Raw genomic sequence first — 26162 nt, 5'->3', positions numbered from 1 at the left:
ATAAACCTCTTGTTAAAATAAGAAACTAACAATCGTTTGATCTAAAGCTGATTGGAACAATTTAAATACCACCTTCTATCGTAATAAAAGGAGTATACGAAAGATTAATAAACCTCAAAATGATTTAATATGTCATCATAAAGATGGTCATTCACTAATCAAGCCAGACAACGTGTTCCCCGAAGACAACCAGTACAATCGAAACTAAACCCTGTGCGATAGATAGCATGGACTAAATAACTCTCAGAAAACCCAGCGTGATATTTATGCAGAGTAATATAATATGTATTATGCTATCTGTAATTGATTCACTTCAACAAGGACCCGAAACTCCTTCGCTACGAAGGCACACGTTTTTTTTCTCCCTGATGTTGATTCATTTGGATATGAGGTAAATCAGGGTGCTTGTTAAGTTTCTTTCTCACGTTATTATTCTGTAAATGGTAAATGTTATCAGGCTTACAGCCATATAATGCATTGCAAACAGATCACAATCTCCAACAGGAATTACCCGGAATTATAACGTATCTTATTAAATTTCGCTTAATGAACCCAATGCGAGTTCCATATCGGACAGAAAGGTGACTCGGTGCGTCGATGACAATTATTCTTTTCAAACATGAATTGTGTCCCTTGGTGGAAGCAGCTGCTGATATTAATTGTTATGGGAGTTTTATTATTTGGAGTAAAACCTAAAAGCTCCCTGGGTAGTCATTGACATTCAAAATGAAATGATACGAATTAAGCTGAACAGCACAGTAATGGATTACTATGACCAGTCGTAAAAGTTTATCTTCAATGTATTTTAGGTTTTTTGTGCAGTATTTCGTAACACTCACTCCCACTCATATATTGAACACTAAATTGAAAATGCGTTCTTTTTATAATATAAGTGCTTATAGAATAATAAAAAAAAAAATCAACGATACGTATCGTTAACCATGACATCGAATGTCACTGTCTATTGTTTTTCAACATATGTAGTCAATAACAGCAATAGGTCTATGAAAAACATCGTATCTGGCTATCGGAGATTTACATTACATCTGCTTATGTAGTGTTAAAATTACCAAGGAAATAAAGTTATATACAGATATTTTCTGTACTACCACGAGATTCCTTACCAGGCTTTGAATTTTAAAACAATTCAAGACGTATTTAGCTCTTACAGCTATATTAACCATTACCTGTTTGACTGAGTTCCAAATTAGTCAGTAGATTCTTTCTTTGACTTCTTTTATCCCTGCTATTGGAATCCCGTTTTATTACATCAAACAAGGTAAAAACGGATATTAAGATGTTGAAATAAGTATTTCCCCAAAGAGTGTGAAAATGAATCGTGACTTGTAGAGGTTACAAACTAAATAATGAATAAATGAATGAATGAATGGAGTTTTGCGCCCTACTTTTCTACACCAAGTGAGCTAATAAAGATGGGCAACGCCCTGCAGGGTGCAATGGGGGAAATTTTGCCATGGCAACTGTTGGGAGATCTTTAACGAACAAGCTTTGTATTATTATTGTAGATAAATTCAATGCTTGAAATTATATCTGGTAAATATGAACACAATCTGCTGCCCGTCTTACAAAACGAAGGCGTCCGGTTGCTCTAAATTTTCACTGCAGCTTTCACCCTTTTAAAAACGTCTCTTAATCAATAAACCGGACAGTTTTGATGAAAAAGGGATTCGTCAAAATCACACCCAAACTGATCAAAACTGTGCTTTCTTATCACATTTACTCGATAATGTGGTACATTTGGTACTTAGATTTAACTAAAGATGGGGGGACCATCCGACAGGGGCGATGATAAATACTGGATTAACTAACACATGAAAAATATTTTTAATATACATGTATTAATCTCTCCCCAAAGAGTGTTAATGAAAATAGTGGTGCTTAAACAAAAAAGATCAGTTATCTCACCAGTAGACGTTGAACATCATCAATGTGCCGGATATAGTGATCCATTTTTATTTCATTACTTGAGAAAACGTAATCAATGGAGATGTTTAAACGAAACTCTATTAGCTGCAACAAATCCTCAAATCACGGTATAATTAAACTGAACAACTTCGGATTTCAGAAAAACATAAATAGCACGTCTTGAATCTATTAATCATATTGGAAAGAAGACAAGAGAATGAAAGGGAAAAAAATAAATGTTGTGGGAGTACAACTGAAATGCTGCCTTTATGATGGCATCAAACGAGTGATTCATGGCAGGTCTTTGTGAATGTGCCAGGATCTTGAAAAAGACGACCTAACAGATCATCAATCATCACGTAGGACTATCGAGAAAAATGTTTAACTTTGTAGAGAGAAAGAAATAATACAAACTAAACTTTTCAGTTCATGAACACGATAGATAAGCATAATAATATATCGCTGTCAGCTGTCCTGGCATGATTCGACATTCTGATGATTATGTTCTCATTGATAATAACATTAACACGTACTTACGTTCATTATTTATAAATACTTTATATAAATTACATTTTAAAGAAAAACTCGCCGCCAACTTTGCCTGGTTTTTATTATTATTATTATTATTATGCGCTCATAATTTTCTGTCAAAGTAAATATTGCCTGCAACAGGCCGTCCATAATTCTTGGTGAACTCTCTAGAATCGACAGTTTTAAAGGATTTTGGTATGAACAAACATTAACATAAATTTGATTTGATAGACATGGGGGAATTTCTCTTGCAGGCTTTCATATAGTGGGCATGGACTATCGTACTAGCTCGATTGCTAGTGGTATTGGGCGGGACAACAAAGGGTGCTATGCCTGTATTGTATTGCTACGTGCTACATGCGTTTACTTCTCACACCTCTATCTCAAAATTATGAAGAACGTAAGAATGTATAAACCTGATTTGTCTTACATGGTAAGATCGGATCGTATTATATTTCAAATTTGCATCTTTTGATTATACACGCGGGGGAATTTCGAACTTGCTGTATTCAGTATTCCTCCCTAGTTGGCCTCCGAAGCTTGGAGGAATTTCGATATTTGGTCCTCTGGTAAATCAAATTCTATTCACCCAATAGGGTTAGATCGTCTAAGTAGAAATGATTAGATACTTGTTGTCATTGCTAATTTGATAGATAATCTGTGAGTACTAATTTCGTTTCTCTTTAAGGGATTGTAGTTTTTAGAAATTGTCTAAACTCCATTTTTGTGGAGATTTGAAATGGGTATTATCATTTGTATTTTTATACGCCCACATGAAATGGGGGCGAATACTGTTTTCACCCATGTCCGTCGGTCCATCTGTCCACCTTTGTTCGTTAACACTCTAGAAGGCACAATTCTTGACTGATTTTGACGAAACTTTGTATGATTGTTTGTAATCACTCAAGGATGAACCCTATTGAAAATCAGACGAATCGAAAAATAATTAGTATGAGTTTAAGCCCTTGTTCTGAAATGCCCGTAAACACTCTAGATGGCGCAATTCTTGACTGATTTTTACTAAACTTGGTATCGCTCCAAAAAATTCAAAAGAAGTGTATAACGTGGAATTGCAGGAACCACAGAGGTCTGATTGAAAATTGGAATGGTGCAAATTGATGCTATCATTGTAGTGGATATCGTTGTTCTCAGCTGCTATCTCTACTTAAATGGAATTGTTTCAAAACAATCGTTTAAACGCTCTCACAGGTTTAAGAAAACAATCGTGCAAGCTCGGTTGAAATCAATAGATCTTTTGCAAATGCGAAAAAATCGTAAAATCTGTGACTTAATTATACCCAAAAGGTATGCTCAATATCAAGTTTATTCGTTTCTGCTATGGAGTCCCGTTTGCAGACAGTGGTATCTAGAAAATCTATACTCTTGTGGCTGGCGTTGGCAGATTGTTTTCAGGGCGAATCATGCTTATGAATGAATTTCCGAGGCTGTTCTGTCGAGCATGAAAATTTCATCTAAAAAATAGCGATGCCATCGTAATATGCCCACATTTGTAAGGGCGGCTAATTTGTCCGGGAGGTTGACAAGAGTTATCAGTAAATTAATGTCTCTGAGAGTGAAATTTTCATATTTCATGGGTTTTGTTTACAGCTTTTTTTTATTCAAGTGGGATTAATTTAACAGTCTAGTTTCATTTAATCCATATAGAATTGAATCTTTTGAGTGGCAGCAAGTGACAAATCTTTGTGTTAAGTCAGTTATATATTTACGGACAGACAGACAGACAGACGGCTATATACGCCTAAATTAATGTGTGCGTATAAAAAGGACCGTATAACAATGGGTCAAATAGACAAAGCGGTTATCTCACGCTTCCACTCTGCTATGAAAAGGGGCAGAGCGCTTGCCAGGAGCTGTCTCTGGGGTTTACAGGTATGCTTTACCATTGGATGTAAAATCATTGTGACGAAAGTGAATCTATTACAGATGTAGAATTTCTTCATCTGTTTGGGTCTGGGTTTCTGTCAAATGCTTTACGGACTGTCATTACCCAGCGGTATTAGTGTACATAGACGACACATCGGAAGTGTTCGATTTTATTGACAATTGTATCCTTAAGGTAGGCTCAATGTTAACGCGCTAGTTGTAGTAAGAAATGGTCGATGTATTCTGATACTGCATATGGCTCGCTATAGATCTTGGCAAGTTGTAATCTCACGACAATCAGGTTTAGCAGATTTCGAAATTTATAAGAGTAATCACCCTTGACCTCGAATATTTTTTAATATGTGAAACTTGCAAAAGGAGCGGTCAATATAACTGGAGTAGGCCGCTTTAATCACGGTCTCATATATCACGAAAGGAAAATTGTCATTTATGTTGTGAAATAAATATTGAGGGCTGTAATAACTATGATTAAACCACATCGTTAACTTTTTCAAAAACTATAGTACTAATAAAGTATTATTCTTTGGCATGTTCAAAGGATAATAGTCAACTAAATATTTAATTATTTAAACTTTAATTTAAAATGTCCATATCATCCGTCTCTAATGGAAGTTACAATATTACTGATGACGTTATAGTATCGTGTCGAAGTAATTAGGTGCCCGAATATTGCAATAACCTGATATTAAGATAGCTTCCCAGGCAAGGTGATATACGCCCACTGGCAGCTTTGATTTTGAATAAAAATATTTAGCAATACAGTAACAATCACCAGTATGAAATATCCAACCTTCAGTCATACACTTCTTTTGAACTCTTTAGAGCGATACTCAATAATATGGAATATGAGATATTTCCCTTGTTCTTGAAAATGTGTTCAATTTTTAGCTCGTGAAAACTCTAGAAGGCAAATATTCAATCTTCAGCTCGGTACTGAATAATAAAACCAAGTTTCGTCAAAATATGGCAAGAATCATGCCTTTTAGAGCTAAAATTTGAAGAACAAGGTCAATAACTCCTATGAAACATTTTTTGATTTTCGATAGAGTTCATCCATGGGTGATAATAAACAATTTCACCAAGTTTCGTCAAAATCTGTCAATCATTGAGCCTTCTAGAATGTCTACAAGCTAGAAATTGAACGCGTTTTCAAGAACAAGGACAATAACTCATACCAAATATTTTTCGATTTTTCTGATTTTCATTAGTGTTTATCCTCGGATGATAACAAACACTCATGCCAAGTTTCGTCAAAATCCATCAAGAATTGTCCCTTCTAGAGTGTTTACGAGCTAAAGATCGAACGCGTTTTCAAGAACAAGGGCAACAACTAATACTAAATATTTTTTGATTTTTCTGATTTTCAATAGGGTGATAATAAACAATTTCAGCAAGTTTTGTCAAAATCAGTCAAGAATTGTGACTTGTAGAGTGTTTACGAGCTAAAAATCGAACGCGTTTTGAAGAACAAGAGCAATAACTCATATTAAAAAAATTATAAAAATATAAATATGCAATAGAATGACAGTATTGAAATGCCTTGTATTGGAATTTAGCTTACAAAAAAAATATTTGATAAATAAGATATTGAAGACTTCTGTATATTTCCCCAAACTGAAAAACTTATATAATAACGTATATATTTATTTGCTGGTCATGATATATGTGTCTGTGAAATGTTCATTTAACACACGAACTTAATAATTTGTATACATGTAATTCCATATGATGCGATACAATATACTACGCCCATACAAGTACTTCCGTCAGAAGTTATACGTATAGTATAGTTACATTTTGTACAGCGTGTTTTTACACTTTTATCGAAAAACATGCCACGTAGGTAATAACATTCTCGTTTCCTGGTCTGAATCTTTGAACATCTACTTCAATCTTGACTCGTGACGATTATTATTCTACACAGTCAGGTATTACTACATGTAAGTCTAAATCACATGATCAACACTTTAAAAGCGAAGGCGGTAGACCTACGTGAAGTCTGAGCAAGCGTGGTAGTGACAATTTGAAATGGCCGTCTGGTCATTCAATAACATTCGAGTGGTCAACGCCTTTGGAGTCGGTTCAATGTCGTAAAATTGTGTAAAATAAGTGAAACGTTGAAATTTAAAATTATGACAACTAGGGAGGTTCTGTGAGTGACTTTCTAATGCTTTCTTTACGATCTATTCTTTCTAATGTTGACTTTATGTGAACTTTGGCTATTACTGAATAAATTTTTATTTGGAATTTTGGTCTTAATCATATCCACAGGTAAGTTTTAGATTTTAAAGGTTTTAAGTTTTTAAAGATCATTATGATAATAAAAGCTTTCGCAAACAGTCTGGGAGGTTTTCAATAGGTTAGATACATGGGCTCTTTTACAAAGATACACCGTTCTAAATATGAGAAGACACGCCAGACACGAAGACACTTATCAATTTGAAGATACATATTAACTATATGTCAAGGGGAATACGACAATTTTTTTCCTAAAAATATTAATATGTATATATTATACCGAAAGCGAACAGTTGGTCGGAATGTTAATAATGACACTATATCGTTTTTTTTTTATTTTAACTACTTATTCATTCCTGAAATTCATTCTATCTAACAGTAGAAGAGCTTTTTTGAAAAGAGCTGCTTGCCCAATCAGGTGCAGAGGAGAAGGAAAAAAGAACTCTTTCATTTCTGGGAGCTGTAATCGCTATCTATCAGGTCTTCACGTTCATTACTGCATGTTGATGTTATAGGGATATCGAAATATGATTTATTCACATTTTTGAAAATAAAGTTTCATTCTGACATACCTGTTCTGTACCTGTTGAAGATCTACAACGAAACATTTGACGCGACACTTGATTTCCAGACCACGTGCTTGTAATTCTGTTTGTCATGACGTAAAATGAGTATAATTGACAAAAAGGCACAACTGTCTTAGCATCATTTCTTGCCAGGAGCAACAAAGGTATCTGACAGAAAAGCAATTTGTCGTGAAACCCCACGATTCAGAAAGTTAGTATGGCGCATAACATTCAAATACATACAAAGGTATGAAAGGGAGCTGCATTCAACGTACTTACCTTAACTTTAGTCAAAAGGTGTTGATAGTGGCGTAGGATGGATGAAATGGCCTTCGAATTTGGAATTTCCACAATTGATAGCCTCTTTTAAGAATGGAAGGATTTCTGTATTGGCAAGTTGTTTCACCGATGTTTTACATGCAAGTAACATTTAACAATTTCGAAATTAAGATCCCCTCCTCCACAGCAAAAACCAATGGGATTCTGAACGAATCTTTATTTAAGTTTCTCTATAAGTATTTAATATTTTGTGTTGCCACCATCTGTCTATACCAAGGCCTCCATTCTGGAGTGGTATGATTTCAGAATATCGCATAACAGTTGAGAATCAAACTCGTGGGTCTACCATCGTTGTAGATCCTTGTACATGTATATCCTTTCCTCGGAGATGTTTACAATTTGTATTTTTGAGGTTTTGCATAATGTTCTATGTTTCAAGTCTCTTTGAACGATTTTCTAAAATCATCCCCCAAAAACAATGCGTGTAGTGCTACAGGCAGATGGAAGCCACAGAAAATATTAAAAACTTAAATAAATACCGTTCAGAATCACTTTAGTTTTTGTCTTTATATATATATATTAGTTTAGGCTGTGGAGGAGGAGGCCCTAATTTCGAAACACCCTATTTATTTGCTTCCACACAATTTACTGATTTGAAAAGGAAGTTTGCTAATAGTATACAAGTGGATGCTAGAGTGGTTTTGATAACCGTGATTACAATTTTAATTGCATGTATAATGATGTTTGTGTTTGTTCAATGATTGTTGTTAATAAAATGCCCCCCTGGCAACCACATTTAAAAACTTTGAAATTAACGAAAACAAGATGAAACTACCATATTCCGTCAATCTAGGGAAGCCCATTGGATTGAGACATTGAATACAACAAGACCTATAGGACTAAATATTCAACATAATGTAGGCATAGCACCGTTTGTTGTCCCGTTCAATACAACCAGCAATCGAGCAAGCAAGATAGTTCATGCCCACTATAAGAGCCTTCAAGAGAAATTCCCCCATGTCTATAACAAATATAGTACCATATTAGAAAAATGGTCGACATGGCACATACTGACATTAGATGTACCATCATTTCGTCACTGTGTCCAATTTGATGTAACAAAGCGCGACTAAAATTGTCCTGCGGGACAGTTATACATACCGATATTTCAACCGTGCTTGTTATTTATATCTATACACCAAAAGTTTGAATTTGACCAGCCTATATATACATATTCAAAATACATATGGTCTACAAAAATCAATGGTATTTCAATTTTAGAAGACTGTCAAAATGGGCAAATGACTCTGGACTAGAATTGATTCAGTTGTCAGTTGTTCACTCTTTTAGTTATATTTCTATTTCGCTAGTATAAAACCCACCTTCTCCCATTACTGGCTATTTACTGCATAGCCTTGTCTGTCCTTTTGCAGCCAAAATCAGATTATCATATCTTACAACATTATTTATACACGATTTAATAACTTTCGTCTGTTTCTCCTCGATCTCCATGAACTTGAATGAGAATAAAATACTTAATAGTAAAACACATCTCTCGGGAACTATCAGAAATAATTCCAGTATTTTGTTGGATTCTGGTGATGATAGACTGAAACATACTGATCTGACAATTTGAATTGAACTTCATGTTAATTTCACTGAAATGACCCTATCCCACACGGTGTACAACCACCCATTCGGGTAATCATACATTCTTGCTTTTTCCATGTTGATTATGTCAACCACCATTAATTAATCAGTCAAATATAAGACAGTGCCAATAATATATATCAACTTGATATGAATTTTAACAACATATTTACACAGATTAGACTATATAATTTCTGCCCACTCATTGGTGATCATACACATTTTTAAAGCTACCATTTGTAGCAAGACAATGCTTGTCAATTATGACAAGCTTTTAATAACAGAAATGGATAGACTCGGGACAATGCTAATATATAGGCTTACTCAGCATTAACACGACATTCATGAGGAACCCCAGAGTCATAAAGTTTGTTTTTGGCTTCTTCTTCCGTATCAGTGGAATTTATTTTGTTTTGTTTTGTTTGGAGTACCCACTCTCTTTGTGGGTTACGTCAAGCAAATGGTGGCGGTGGGTTCAATTCTCGATCGGCGTGCGTTAACTAATAATTCCAATCGACCCAGTTTGATCAATGTCAAGAGGTTTGGCCAGGTGGTAGAAAGGAACCTTAACTGTGTGTCTAAGTTGTTATCCTTGTAGAAAATAGTTATTTCTTTCTTTCTTTTTTAAGAAAACAATAGTGCTAGCTTGGTTGAAATCGGTAGATCACGTGCAAATTTGACGAAATCGTAAACCTTGTGACTTTCCACAAAATATAATGTAGTATGATGAATTGAGCTTTCGTAGAAGAGACAATATGGACAATGGGGTAATACCACCCGTTCTCACTCTGCCATGAATAGGTTAGCGAACTATTAGATCCGGGTAGATTTCGGGAAATTGATTCACCACAATGTACAGACCTACAGAAGTACAGAGGACGGAAGAAATATTTCATATAAAATTGGAGAGTAATGGTAGTTATGTCTGGTGGTTTCAATTGGCTGTGCATCTCAACAGCTTCTCCCCAAATGATAGCCATGACGTGAGGTGGTGCAAGTAAAATATCGTGAAAAATGAGCTAGTTTCACGTTTGATTTTATTTTCCTTATCACTTTGCTAGCTGATAGAATTTTTCCAGCTACCGTAAAAAAACAATGCTTATATTGAAAAAAAAATGACAGTTTTTCTCCCAACCAGATATTACCGATATCATACCATTATTACTTAGATTTTTGTTCTTTGTGTATCACGCGTATTCTAGAGTTATATAACATATAAATTGAGAAGATAGGGATCTACTTTTGTTATTAAGAATTAGTAAGAAATAATTCAATTGATATGAATTGCAGAGAACGTATTATGAGTCAATAGGCAGAACAAGGACACTGTTAAGACAAGCAAATAATTTCCAAAAGTGATTTATAGGCTAATACCGAAGGAAAAAGAGAAGATCAACTGAAAACGAAGCTTAACAAACCAGATTACTCTAGCGCATTACAGCTTACTAAATTTATCCTCGTATTGTAATTTTATCAAAGGATCTGTGATTATCCAATTTAAAAAAGAGAGTTCCTCGACTTAAGCCAACCATGTTCCAAATAAATTGGCTAACGATAGAAATGTCATTGACAATATTGTAGGAGGATTGTTTTTGTACTGTTGAACACATAACAGGAAACTAAACCCACTGAGTAAAGGATTTAAAAGGTTACTGTCATTGTAGAATTGTAGAGCAGTAGATGCCTTAAGTCATCCAACTGAAGCCGCCATTGTTTTGCAGTCATATGCCATTCATATAAAGATGACATAGTCGGGGTTTTGAGTGTATGTCTCTCAAAAACAAATTTAAAGATCTATACCCTTTGATGCAACAGTGACAAGATTACATTACATCACATTACATGTACTTCTGTACACATTATACAAATTCTATTCTCATTTTAAAACATATAAAGCAATGTTTTACAAGTAAACTGGAATATCCCTATTAGATATCGGGGAAAAGAGGGGTTGGTCTTCTCCCTGAAGGATGGTAGACGGCAGGCCTTGGGTGGTACAGATGGTTCAGTTAGAACCTGAAATAGGAGCTATTTGATGGTGTCCATCGGTTGGATAGTTTTTTCTGTTAATCCGTGCAATGAGGTGTTTTGACTTCTTCTAAATATACGGGAGAGTCTCCGACAGTCTGCACAATTTCTTTTTTCAGTGTATCTAGAAAGATGGAAATAATAACTCGCCCGATAGGCTAGACCCCTTTTCCCAACCTGGGATGTTTTCATTCCCTGGGAGTGTGGGACTAGGGTGTCAGGGTTGTGGCCAACTGGTGTAGGAGATTAATGTATTTTGAATTGAGAGAGCACCTCACATCAACACATGCTGCAAATGTGGATGAAACAAATTTTTGGGGTTGTGAAAGGTACAGGTGATTGCTTCAGGGGTGTTAAATCTGAAAATGGAAACTTATTTGCTTGATCTGATCGTGACAACCAGGGCGCAAACCTGTATTATGGCAAGTGTTGGTCCTATTTGTCTTGATATATTTCGTGTATAAATACAGTAAGCTTGTCTACAGTATGTTCACAGCTGCTACCTTCCCCATTTTTGGAGTTTGTTTTGTGCTTCCCTCGCTCTGACAGTTTTGTAAAAACATTCGCGCATAATTGCATAAAATCAGAAAAGGCGTGAGTGAAATCATCTTCTCAGTGTCACGCTTGTCGTACCTTGACTGCAATAGCCAGATTGCTAGCCCTTGTTGTTTACAGACTTTTGGTCGAGACTGTATTTGCAAACGTACAATCCTACCAAATAGCTGCATATGCAAACTTCTGTGATACAAGGAAGGTGGCCATTGCAGTTAACGTAAAAGACACAGTGAGACATTGTGAAGATGGGTTGAAATGTGCTCTTGTACAAGAGTTTATGTGTAACAGTTTCTTGTAAGTCAAATTTATTGGTGTCTGCGGTGGTGTTCAAAACAATAGTACTTTTTACCATGGCAGTTAGGTCCTATCTGTCATAAAAAGGTTTGTATATAGATATATTATATAAATAAACGAATTTTCAGTCTTTTCACACTTCGCCATTGATCTCCATCTTTCATTATATATAGTGATAATGAGCGTACAATAATTAAGGGTCACTCTGGTGACTTCAAAAGGGTTATTACTTATGGTGAAAGGATTTGACTATAGAGAATGAAATGCATCCGATCTGGCAATGAACAGTACACAAGTTCTTTGTTCTGTATTGTTCCCATGACAGATCAGTGTGACAAAAACATATTTTAAACATTGCAAATTAGCAAGACAAATTTGCTGCTAATATGTAATATAACTAGTGAAGTAATCTCACAATAAATGCTGCGTTTTATTCTTTGATATATTTTCTCAGTTTTGATGCTGTAATTAGAAAAGGGAGCCGCGGTGGCTCGGTGAGTTAGACGCTTGCTCACTAACCTGAAGGTCCGTGGTTCAATCCCGTCCTAGGTCGAAATAATACCTTCGGATTTTTCAACCCGGTTTCCCCCTGTCAGTGATGCAGGTAAGAGGGGCTGACGTGGAAAAAGCGTCTAGTCGTTTGGACAATAAAACGAAGCCCCGTGTGCTACAGGCTGTACACGTTAAAGATCCTTTGACAGTTGGAAATCGAAAAAGGCAGGCTAATGCCACTACCCTGGCAAAATTTCCCTCATCGCACCCTGCATGGCGTTGCCCGTCTTCATTAGACATGGTGCAGAAAAGTAGGACGTAAAACTCCATTCATTTCATTTTGTAATTAGAAAACATGAATATCGTTTATCAATTTATATGAATAACAACGGATTAATTAAATCGGTAACTTTCAATTCGGGATTTTATTATTTTATAATCTTCTTCACTGAGTTGTGTCTCATTATGATCAACAAGAAATTATGATATCAATGAGCAAATGTCATGTCGTAATGTTTCATTTATTGAGATATAGCTCACTTTCAGTCTACATAAAACCTAATGTTCTGCTTCTTTCTCAACACATTTGGTTTTAATGGCGTTCTGACAAAAGTGTCAAGTGTAGACATTAAACTATACCTATCAATTATTTTTTCAAAAAAGTCTACAATTTCCCCCTTCATGATATTAAAATTACATATTGTTAATGACAGTACATGTATGAAAACAGATAGATAACATATGGTACATCATCATTGATGTATTCAAAACACCACTCTGATCTTACACGACAGATGGTAATTACCTGATCACAAGTAGTAATTATTCGTAAAAATGAAATGGTACTGAGTTTTATGTCCTTCATATTTGCACCTGTTTGACATACTTGAGGTGTATATGCTGAATATATCTAATGCTAGATGCTTTGTTTCCTGTACGAAATTCTTATTGAACCTAAGAATAGGCCGTAGACCTAAATCATCTTTCTTTGAAACTTTTTTTGATAAACTTATAACCAAAGTCAAATATCTAAACTATTATAATTATGCAATTTGAAAGACAATTAATAATTAATCGTTCTATTTTCTAGTTCCAATGTATATAGACCCTATCTTAGTACATATGTAATTTATGTTACTTAATGTTTAATACAATGCAAAAGATTTGTCTAATGCATTGCGGTTTACCGTAATTTGCGCAATTTATAACTTGTATAATTCAACATGTATGACCTATTTAAAAGTATAATTCTAGTAACAGTCGAAATGTTTTTTTATTCTTATTTTGTATTATAATATAGCAATTTAAATTATATTATTAACAGATCAATTAATTTATTATTACCATGCTGTAACTATTTGTTACCACCTTATAAGTTTAATTTATTCTATGTCTCATTGTGAGATTTTTCTTTGAATAAAGAGTATTATTATTTATAAAAAACAGTCACGTCTGAACAGATGTTGAGTTGTCAAACTAAATCACAGAGAGGCAACAGGTGTTAAAGATGGGTGTGCTTTTTCTGATTCACAAGCCAGGAAAGAAAGCGTAATTTTGTTGGCTCCACACTATTTCTATTTTGCTTCTTTTTACTTTCTTTTGATTATTTTTTTATTCCAATTTTTTTTTCGATATCATTTTAGATAAATTTTCATTTTGATCTAGATTTATTTTGGGGATATGAAATTTTTTTCAATGTGCTCATGTTGCGTAAAAATCAATCACAGGCATTTTTTAGATGTTCAAAATTTCCGAACTAACTCTGTGCGTGTTTGCGATTACCTACGTACTTGTTGCATACCTCAAGCCTATGAAACCCATTGGATTCATCTTAGTTGTGTGCGGAATTTAGACCACTATTTTTTTAAATCGCACTAATACGCAACTAGTGATCGCTACGGTGAGAGAGCAATTTTACACTAGGTGTGTCTGCAATCACATGTATGCTTGTTATGTACCGCAAACCTATGAAACCCATTGCTGCGTTCGGAAGTATGACCACTATTTCTTTTTCGCACCCATACCCAACTGGTGATCGCTATGTTGTGAGAGCCGCTTTAAGTTAACCGTGTTGAATGTGTGTATACCATTGTTGTACGTTTTCTATTTCAGAATGTCGTAGGTCTGATTGGAATATGGCAGAGAATAATTTACAAGATATGGGCTTTCACATAGGTAAGAAATTTGGACTTAATCGGACAATTGAAATATCCGAACTAAACTAAAGAGGCCCTCGCATCATAACGATCACTATGGTTGCGAATGAGAATAGTCATAACTTTCCAACGCAACTGAGTTGTGAGTTGCGTTCGGCACTCATGATCACCTCCATAATTTGCAACCATACATTGCAACTGGTATTCACTATGGTGTGAGGGCACCTTGAATTGTCAAGCAAGCAAGAATTTTCAACTGTTTCTTACGTTTGTGCGTGTAGGTCTTTTCATATCATCTCCTGTATTTAACCATTTAAGGCAATTGAAGGTAGCTGCTGGAAGCAACGGTTTTTTTCTTGCGTCGGTATGTTAAGGTAGACTTGGTCCACCAATCCATCAGAATATCATTTTGTCATCCGTTGCAAGCAGTATAAGATTAAGATAGTTGTAGACATTGATATTGTCTTGTATGAAGTTCTGGGTTTGATAGCTAGCTCTTCCTTAATATTCCACATTTCCGTCTTATATCGTTTCTTTTACATCTTACGAAATATTATTTTCAATAAAAAAGGCCATTAATCATCAATGTAAAATAATGAGAATATAACAAAAGTATATTAAAAAATATAACTAAGTGCAATTCATAATTGTCTGACAAATGATGAATGACAAAAAAATGATAAGGCCTTTTCTTCGATAGTCTACCTAACTCGACGTAGACTCAATTTACCATATAGCGGATATTTTGATGAAATCAATTTTAGGAATAATGTATTGATTTTTATGCATTTTAAACGGATCCATTTAATTTACAATCGTGATATGTTTGTGTGAAAACTGGAGAAAAAATTCGCATATAAACAAATAATAACATTCAGAAGAGAAATATTAGAATACATTTGGCATATAGGTAGGACTTTTTAAAGTGAAATGTCTGTTCTACTTTTTTCTCGTTTGTCTTTTGATTCAAAGCACTTTGTATCAATACGTTTGACTTTAAAAGTATACTGATTACGTTTTCTGGAATATACAGTTTCAACTCGGTATGTGTATATAAAAACACATACAATTGAGATGAAGTTCAAATTTGAGTGTATTTCACACTCGTGAGATAAAAATTCAGAATACTGATTTGTATTATTTGGCTGGTAAAACAGAATGTTTCATCTTTTATCCAGTTAAAGATGGGTTCCCTTTTTTAATTTATGAAAATGAAAATGCTAATACCTATATGAATAGAATGTAGAGGTGTTCTTATGACTTGGAAAAATACCAGTTTGTCTCACATATCAATAATTAATTAATAGGAACATGATGATATGATTAAGAATACATGATAATTCATTAGAAACACCAATTCATCAAGTAGTTTGCTTAATTTGACACTACAAAAAAAGGAACCCATCTTTAACTTAATTAATATTTGTCTTTAAAGGACCTGATCACAATTTAACATGGAAAGATATATTGTGTGTATCATAGTACATGTTAGTCAAATTGGAACATACATTGTAAACAATTAATTTGCAAGCTTACATATCACAAAATCAGTGGCTTGGTGTCTCGAATTGCTTGCTTATAGTAAGATTATATTAGTAAGATTTTTTTTTCATTTGTAGATGATTCACCATTACGTGACTTATTTGATAACGGCGCTGCTCAGTATCTTATTGATGGTGAGTCACCTTTGAAGTTTATGATATTATGGGGGAACTTGTCTTTTCCGTTATAAAGCCTATAATATTTTGATTCAAGATTGGTATTACTCTATAGTTGTGGAGAAAACGAACTCCACGAATCCCTTGCAAGGGTTGATTCAGACTTTGTTGAAAAATAAAATTCGCAGGGGTTACCTGTGAGTTTAAAGGTAGGCCTACCCCAAAGGGATTGACCATCAAATTTACTACAGATGAGAGTAATCTCAGAAATATCATTCATCTTTAATCAATGCTAAAAGTTAAAGTTCATGTTTAAATGCTGTAATGAGTCATAGCCCGTAGCACATGGATCCTCGGTTTGTGCACGTTACAGATCCTCGACATTAGGACATTAAAATAGAATATGGTAATACCACTGTCCTGGCAAAAATTTGCCTCATAGCACACTGAATGTTTTTGCCCGTCTTCAGTTATGGACGTTCTACTCTCCTTTCATTTCATTTTATTTTAGACTTTAGCTCATAGCGACATTTTATTTTTATTTTTTACTTCTATATTCTCATAAGGCCAGGAGCTGATAGGTAAATAAGTGACAAAAAAAAATAACATTTAAGATGTGTTCGAAATTGTCTTTTATTTTTTAAGCGAAAATTCTTTTATCAAGAATTAATAATATGAAACAATACCATCGAAGTAGTTGAATATTGTTTGTTAGTACATGAAATATCCTTGAACTACATTATATTTACCTGAATACAACACCTTCCATAACAACAGATACACTAACCTTTTACCGCTAATAGGAGCGAATGATAATGATAAACCATGATACAGACTGCAAAAGTCACTAATTGATACAGATCATATTTTGTGATTGAAATAATAAAATAAGTAGGAGACCAGCCTGTAGGATCCCTAACCAAATTCGGGGAACAAAGGTTGGAATGTGTTTTTGAGTTCCCAGGGGAGTACCAAAAATTTTTGTTACTGTACTGCCAAAAAAACTGTACTGCCAAAAAATTCTATTTAAAATCGAAGCTGCCAAAGGCGTATATTACCTTGCCAGGCATGCTACCTTAATAAATTTTATAATTGCTTCTAGTTTAAAAAACTAAAACAATTGAAACAATTGTAAATAAGTCTGTTGTTTTTTTAAAAAAGAGATGATGGCGCAAACGTATGTTGAGTGTCTTACCTAATAAAATGCCAGGCCGATATTACGATAGACAGACTTTTCATTCAATTATGGTCAAGAATTTACTTATCCATTACCAGAACAAGGACAAAGATAATACTTAAACTTTGATATTTTTTGTTGTATAAGGCTACATTTGTGTTGAACAGACTACTTTAGTTTATTTTAGTTTAGTTTTTAACACAAAAAGATAATAAATGAATTATTAATGCTATATTGAAAGAATTTCGACACACAGGAAGGTTGTATCAGAAGAAATAATAACATAAAAAATCTCATTCATTCAACATATTGCAAGAATTTAATGAATGGTTATGTGACATTTTGGGGCATAATAACATTTCTGTATTCATGAGATTACGAATTTTGAATGAACAAGTTTCTTTCATAATATAACCCTTGGATGAATCTATTTCAATACGAATTTGCTGTCATCCTGACTTACCCGGCATACAGTAATGCATTAATGACAACTAAAACACAGTATTTATCAATTCGGCGCATAAGTTAATTTAAACATTCGTTCCGTATATTTTTCGTTGATATATCTCGAGTAGTCCGTTTCATTTGCGACATTTTATGATGAGCTATACACATCATAAATCACGACAGAAAAAGAGAATAACATTGGGAAATCAAGTCTGCTTGGTAGTCCTTGCCAAAAACTTTCCTCACACATTTACCTTTGGGTCACCTGGTCACAGCCCCGTCGTTAGAGTGGGGTCCATGGGGGCTTGGCTCCAGCAAGTGAGAATTAAGCCCCAGCAAAACCTTCTTCAGTTTTGCAGGGTTCGATTCATTTACAGTGTCTTTGTACCAAAGGACAAATTTTGATACGTTTTTTTGGCACCTCAAAATAGATAGAAATGAGTTCTGAGCCTAAAAATTCTTCAAATTTAGTGAGTACAAAATCTGTGCACCAATTCATTCCTGGCGACGTGGTTGCCTGGTCATGGATGGCCAAAACCACAATACAGTGGAGGGTAAGGCTTAACTTTGTGTGGACATTGTAGCTTATGGCTCATTTATGGTTCAGGGTTGTATCAATACCGAAATTTATGCGAAATTTGGATTTTAATTTGGTGACAATTATCAAAAATTAGTGCCCCCAAAGTGTGCCGGAGAAACATTTTCTGTCTGGCCAACATAAAAAATAAAGATTCTGATGAACTGTGCCCGTACTCAATGTGTCTGAAGCTTCGTATACTCTGGGAATGTGAGAAGTGTATGATTAATTTCTCAATGTTAAACTAAAAGTCATAAGAAATTATAACTTATTGTACTGAATTCCTTGAAGACATGATAATATGACATTATGAAATATCATGAAACACGTGATGTTAGCTTCATCATGTTATTCTAATGCAGGGGTTTTCGACCTTTTTCTTTTCTAATAATCCTTTCAGGATCCGAATCAATTACATTACCCATCTTCTCCCTATAAATCCTTACCACTTTGTGATTTTCTCTTAGGTTTTCCCTGAATATAGCCTGACTGAATAGAACGACTAGAGAACGATAAAGAGTAGGAAATAAAAATTATATGCCGCCCTCCTGGAAACGTTTATCTCATTGCAAAGTGCATGGTGTTGCCCGTCTTAAAGTTCAGAAGTTAGTGTGCAAGGCAAGGTAGCATACGCCCACTACCAGCTGTCAGAAATGATAACAAAGTCTGTAGTGGCTTAATAATGAGTTTTCAAATAATGTTAAAAATACTTTTAACTCACGGTAAAACCTCAAAAACAGTTCATAAAATTATCATCAAATTCAAACATGAAAAAAGGTCTCATCGACGGGCAATAAGTCTAAAACCGTTCAGCTGATTTTTACCTGTAAACATTGTAGCCTCTATCATGCCGACAAGCCAAATTTGACGCGTTTTTACTAAGTCCAGGTCAATAACTCCATTCATCCAAATTCGAGCTTGACGGAGATCTCATCAATAAAGATATACATACCAAGTTTCATCGAGATCGGATAAAAAGGAACCGTAGCCTTTATTGCGCCTTAATGCCAAATTTGATTGATTGTTTCCAAATTCGAATATGACCGAGATCTCATTAATATATGCATGCATACCGAGTTTTACAAGATCGTATAAAAACAGTAGTCACTATCGTGCCTACAAGAAATGAACCGACGGACAGGAGCGACGGCAATATACGTTCACATTTCTATGTGCGCCTATAAAATGTTGGAAGTAAAAATTCACACTATTTTCTTTTCTCGCAAATTTATCACACAAAAACTTGAGGAAGGAATTATTAAAATTAGATTCTTTTCACAGAAGCTATCAGAGAAGACATATTTTCTACACGTATTTCACTTAATATTTTACGCTATATACACAACATAACTAAATCTTTTTTGGACAAATTTCGTTATCACCCACGCTTGTTATTGGAGGTTATTTGTAGAGATTATGTGATAAAGAAGACTAGCTATAGAAATAATAAATCAGTGTCGTAAATGTGTGAGTTGTCAGATAATTTCAGCTGGCAACTAAGTTAGGTATAAACATCAACTGTAATGTCAATTTAATAATGAAAGCTAGTTACGTCAAAGGATACAAAATACTAAAATGTAAACAGTTCAAATTTAATTTTGATTAAAATTAAGATTTTCTTCTAATTATAAGTCGCCATGTTGATTTCAGCGTTTGTATTGAGAGTTTAAATCTTGACTCATGGAAGAACAAGTCAAATTCAGATTGTCCTCGAGTCTGACAATTTTACTAAATTAATTCCTAAATTCGATTTCAACTTGTACCCTTTTAAACGCTTGGCTTTACAAGGAATACCAAACCCAGTATGGTAACAGACCTCAATACCACGATAAACAGTTTTTGGATTATTGTGCCTATGCCATTTAGACTTCACCGATCTTTCATCATACATTGCTTGTAACGTTGCCTGTTTATTGTCTTCGCTTTTCATCCCTAGAGCTAGATTGGTAACAAATGGAGAGAAGCTGTGTTCACTTAAAACTGTTGATATATAGCATAAGGTTATTATGGCAAAGTTTCAAATAAGGTGAAGAAGGTTAAAATCGCAGAATCAATTTCATCAGACTTGTTACGTTAGAAAATTGTATTAGTGTATGAACCAAATTACTAATAATGACATTTTAGTGAGTAAATAAAGGCTATCAGGTTAAAGCTATCAGCAAATCTTGTAGACTAGGTCAAAATTTGTTATTGCATTATGTATGACATCAATCAGAGAGTTGCAAAGGTGGGAGACCGGGGAGTTTCAAAGATAAACTGTCCATAAAGAACATCCAGAGTGGATCATTAATGCATGACTAATCAGTCTGGTTTAATGATTATCCTTTGTTTCTGTCCTATACAGATAACTCATGGCATAAAACCCTAGGTATAGGTATTTAGAATAAATAAAACAAACTATTTTACAAAACCGGAAGCGCAGTATTACAAAATGTGACAAATTATGTTATGGGACCTATACTGAAGTTTGACAAGTAGTGCTTGTTTATTTATCTACTTTTCTTAGGGGTGCGGTGGCTCATCGAGTTAGATGCTTGCTCGCTAACCCGAAGATGAGGTCGAAATAATACCTTCTTATTTTTCAACTCGTTTCCCCCTGTTAGTATAGGTATCAGGGCTGACATGGATATGGCTGCTAGTCGTTCGGATGGGACAATAAACCGAGGCCCTGTGTGCTACAGACTGTGTACGTAAGTGATCCCTCGACAGTTGGAAATCTACAGGTTAATGCCGCTGTCCTTGTAAAATTTCCCTCATCGCACCCTGTATGGCGTTGCCCGTCTTCATAAGTCCACATGGTGCAGAAAAGTAGGACGGACGTTAAACTCCATGTATTTCATTTCCGTATCTACATCTCCAAACAAGTTAGCATCGTAACTCTAATGTAATATATATAAAATAAGCATGCCATGTTTCATCAAGATCTGACTTCAGCAGTAGTCGAATTCTCAACAAACTAACGAATATGTAGTACATGCTACAACATTCCACATTTTTATGGCATGTAAAAAGAATTAATTCATCGATAAAACAATTGCACACAACTAAGTCGGTAAAATATATGAGTTAGCACGGAGAATTGTGCCTCTTGCATCGAGAAGATTAGATTTGTATTCTGATTTATTCATGGCCTAACAACTTTAGCTTCACTACAATAATTTTTTGACCATTGTCTTTGGCGAGAAATTATCAACATATAATATGTAGTGTTTATCAATCTATATTGACCCTGTCTAGGAGACTTTTTACCTCATAACCAATTCGATCCCGACATGTTTTCGATGGAGTGGGGTTTTTAAAGCCATTCAAGCAAAAAATCATAATCTGGAATTAACGATCAAGTAATGCTGATTCAAAGCAAATATGTTTTTCTTCTCTTTCCAGCCTACACTAACAGTATTATAAATGATCTTGGTGATGATACAATAGAAAAATTGACACCACATCAAACAATATTTATTAAAGAACGATTGAAAGGATTATATGCCTTCCTCAAAAATCATCCAGCATTAATGGACAGACGATTAAAAGTCGGCTCCAAAAAACCCACCATACCTAACCAAACGCTAAGACCCAATGATCACGAAGTAGGTATCCTTTTTTAAACCACATTTGCCAAAACTAAAAGAATTGCCAAAACTATTTCTGCAAGTCGATTAAGACACTTTACTTTATTATCAGCATGCCCATCGTTTAAGTTTCAGGAAAAAATATCCATAAACGTGTATTTCAAATGATTTAACGTTTCGTTGTTTTGAGTTGTCAAATTCCATGCAAATTGACGAATGTTATCATTGAAATTTCAGAAAAGAACGTTTCAACATTTTACCGCACAGTCAGTATGTCCATCTTCGACCAATTGGAGACTACTGAGATATGCACGTGATATGAATGATACAGAGGTCGAAGTGTTTCAACCTACAGAAGGCAATGAAGGCTTTCAATGGTTTTACACCGTATCCTGTAATGAACAACATAAAGTAATGACAAACCCTGTATGTCCTGGATGTTGTAGAGGTATCAACAGAAGACGGTGAGTCATGAGAATTTTGTTCGTAGTCCTGAACAACGCATAATATTGACATAGTTTTATATACCAATATACAGAATTTTTAGTTGCGCTTTGAGACATCTAGTAATCAAGGTCTCCATTTCTTTGTGATAATAATGTTTCACTTTGGTCGCAGTGCGCTCAAAGAAGAACTTTAGGCCTAATGTACGTCGTCAAAAACTTTTAAACACAAACGACACATATTTACAAGATTAGTCACATCGTCTTGCCTTTATCAATAAAGTCATAAAGAGAAACATATTTGAAGAAGTGCAGTTGTGGGAAACTTTCTGCACGACACCTTAAGGGGGGCGGTGACTCAGTGAGTTAGACGCTTGCTCGCTAACCTGAAGGTCCATCCAGGCATAGGTCGAGATAAAACCTTCGGATTTTTCAACTCGGTTTCGCCTTGTCAGTGATGCAGGTAAGAGGGGCTGACATGGAGAAGCGTCTAGTCGTTCGGATGGGACAATAAACCGGGGCCCCGTTTGCTACAGGCTGTGCACGTTAAAGATCCCTCGAAAGTAGGAAATCGAAAACAGCAGGCTAATGCAAAAGGCTGGCAAAATTTCCCTCATTGCACCCTGCATGGAACTGCCCGTCTTCATTAGCCAACATGGTGCAGAAAAGTAGGACATAAAACTCCATTCATTCCATTTTCACAAATTTCACGACACCTAAAACAATCAACAAAAATGATAGAAAAAACCTTTCTAGAACGTCACATACAGGCTTTTTTAGAGCAAATTGTGTATAAACAATTCCACCAGAAATGAACAAATTGTGTGAAATTTGTTCAGAATATTCAATAATTGCACATAAACATTCGTTGAAATGTTTATTTCTAAAATATAATTGGTAATAATATCCATGATATTAGTTGGCCAAATATTTAGGTGTAATCTCATGTCCCCTTGTTTAGGGCCAGAAATGGTAAATACCCTTTTTTCTTTAAAAAAAAAATACATGTCACACGTGAAAAAGTAGGACGTAAAACTCCATTCATTTCATTTTCACAAAGTTCACGACACCTAAAATAATCAACAAAAATGCTAGAAAAGACCTTTCTAAAACGTCACATACAGGCTTTTTACAGCAAATTGTGTAAAATTTGTTCAGAATATTCAATAATTGCACATAAACATTAGTTGAAATGTTTATTTCTAAAATATAATTGGTAATGATATCCATGATATTTACCTGGTCGGGTAGTTGGCCAAATATTTATGTGTAATCTCATGTCCCTTTTGTTCGAGGCCAGAAATGTTAAATACCCTTTTTTTCTCACATTACATGATTTCTACGTCCAGAATGGACTTTATGAATGGATTTTAAAGCTCTGCCCTAATATCTTAACATATTTCTTGTGAAAAATACTAATTACTTATTCACATATTACACTATTCAAAACATGGCGATTGAGGTTTTTTAGGTTTCCCACCACCACTTCCGAAATTGTGATAGTGAAATAAGGCTTTTGATTGTATATGAGAGAGTTGCATGGATTTGGTCGGTCTTCACAAAGCTTAAATAATTTCTAATTTATGTGTTTCTCTATACGACGAATGCGTTTTACATTGATTTTATATCTTCTAATTTACAGTGACGTTGTTACTAAATTAAGCTGAAAAATGTGGAACAATGGTGAAAACGCCACCATAATACGTTATTCCGTTCATTTTATTAGTGAAGCGGGCTTTAGCAGTGATGTAATGTACCACCCACGATAATGTGATTCATTAAATTAAAGGTTTAATAGTCCGATCTTCGAATGCCCTCAACCTCATAATTTAAATAATCTGAATATAGAAATAAGTTACATTGACAGCTACAACTCTATAGAATTGTAATTTAGATGCTAGTGAATGAGTCAGATGGGTTATGTTGGCCCGTCATGTATAAGCGATGAATGGAGGAAATGCATAATCGAATAACCTCGTATTACTCTTATTTGAGTCATATTCCACAAGGAATTGTCTTACAACCAGACGAAACAGTAATTAAGAGTAGAAATAGATGCAAGGGTCCCGTGTGGCATATAAATAGTCTATCAGTATGCCTTCCTTCGGTCCATTTGCCGAATTAGTATTCGTATATAACAATGGCGCTTGAGTAGGGCTCTGCGATGAAAAGATGATCTATACCATTTTAATGTCGACTTTTCTTATGGAAATGATAAAAAGTCTGATTAATTTCCATCTTTTATTAGGTCAGTGTGACATAAAAGACGCCCATTCAATATAAATTTTATAATATATAAAATATATAACTTTAACTCGCAGTACAGAAAGTAACATGGTAAATTATAATCACTAATATATAGTACACTATTTCTTCAGAGTTCAGAGAAAGCGCGGTAAGGTAGCCGATGCAGTGTGTGATTTGAGATTGTCGAATTCCCGAGCCCGGGCGCTTCTATTTTCTGTAGCTAGATTATTTAAACTTTTAAAAAAACAAAAATACGCCTTGGAGATAGACCTGTTTTTCTTTACATAGCTCAATGGAAATCTAAATATCTCCTTTTATAACGAGTAAACAGAGATAAATGTTTAAAGCTTAGTGTTCCACGAAAGAATGCCAAATTATTACGGAACGGAAAAAATGAAATGAAATGAATGGAGTTTTTAAGTCCTACTTTTCTGCACCATTTTGCCTGATCTTTTTCGCTTTCCAACTGTCGAGGGATCTTTGACGTGCACAACCTTCGGTTTATTGCCCCATCCGAACGAAGGACGCCTTTTCCATGTCAGCCCCTCTTACGGAACGGAGTCATTGCCAAAAGCATTCACAAAGTCAAACTTGGAAACAAAGCGTCATATCAGCATTTTGCACATTTACAAAATATTTATTTCTGAATTCAAAAATTTAACATACTAATTTCCAAGTCGAGAATACCTTCCAAACTTTATTTCACAACTACCTAAAAGTAAACATTCCTCATTTACATAATCCGGAAATTGACAGAAACTAACAAAAATGTAACGAATGCCACTTCGTCTTTACTTCAATTATCTATCAGATTTTGTTACCGATGGAATCACAAAATTTTTGTCATGAATAAAATTGTTGTTAAAGAATACAAAAAAAAACGATAAAATTGTAATTCAAATAAATGGTCTAAAAAGGCATGATTGGATAAAATTCTTACAAATTTATCAGAATCTGGCTATCCCCATAATACCATTATTTTGGTTACGTCGGATTTTCGACTGTAACACTGATAGGAATGAAAATGCCATTATTTTCTTTAAAAAAGGCCTATCTATTTCAATCATTACATTAGTTTCGAAACACCAACCGAAAATATTGTTCTTCAAACTATTTGCTATTGCATGAATACCTACGTCACAAGGGAGTGCAACCATTTGCTTACTGTGTTTAGAAAAAATGTACATGTTCGAGGCAAACGTGAAGAAAACGCGAGAAAAAAACTTACTAACTCGAAAACATTCACCCTCTTACTGCGACCTTTGAAACCATATTACGTTCCCACGGCTCGACCACCACGACTGTTACTTACTCAATGAGTTTCTATTGATATTTATGGGCTCTCATCACGCTTATTGGGTTTTTACCCAAGCCGCCTGAGCTGAAATATGGAATAACAAATTCTTACAGTAGATCTCACAAAC

At 34.7% G+C, this 26162-nt stretch overlaps 1 protein-coding gene across 1 annotated transcript; it reads left to right on the top strand.

Annotated features, from left to right (window-relative positions):
- Nucleotides 1-13971: 13971 nt before the first annotated feature.
- LOTGIDRAFT_161061 (hypothetical protein) lies at nucleotides 13972-25026 on the top strand (the record flags this gene model as incomplete). The annotated part of the gene is made up of 6 exons (XM_009056301.1): nucleotides 13972-13975; nucleotides 14577-14639; nucleotides 16240-16296; nucleotides 21864-22066; nucleotides 22286-22512; nucleotides 24870-25026. 6 exons carry the CDS (start codon nucleotides 13972-13974, stop codon nucleotides 25024-25026), a joined length of 711 nt encoding a protein of 236 aa, XP_009054549.1.
- Between the last annotated feature and the right edge of the window lie 1136 nt (nucleotides 25027-26162).

Source organism: Lottia gigantea (assembly GCF_000327385.1).
Source record: "Lottia gigantea unplaced genomic scaffold LOTGIsca_27, whole genome shotgun sequence".
Lineage (NCBI taxonomy): Eukaryota > Metazoa > Mollusca > Gastropoda > Lottiidae > Lottia > Lottia gigantea.
Note: the sequence above shows the minus strand (reverse complement) of the source record. Positions and strands in the feature narration are given on the sequence as shown.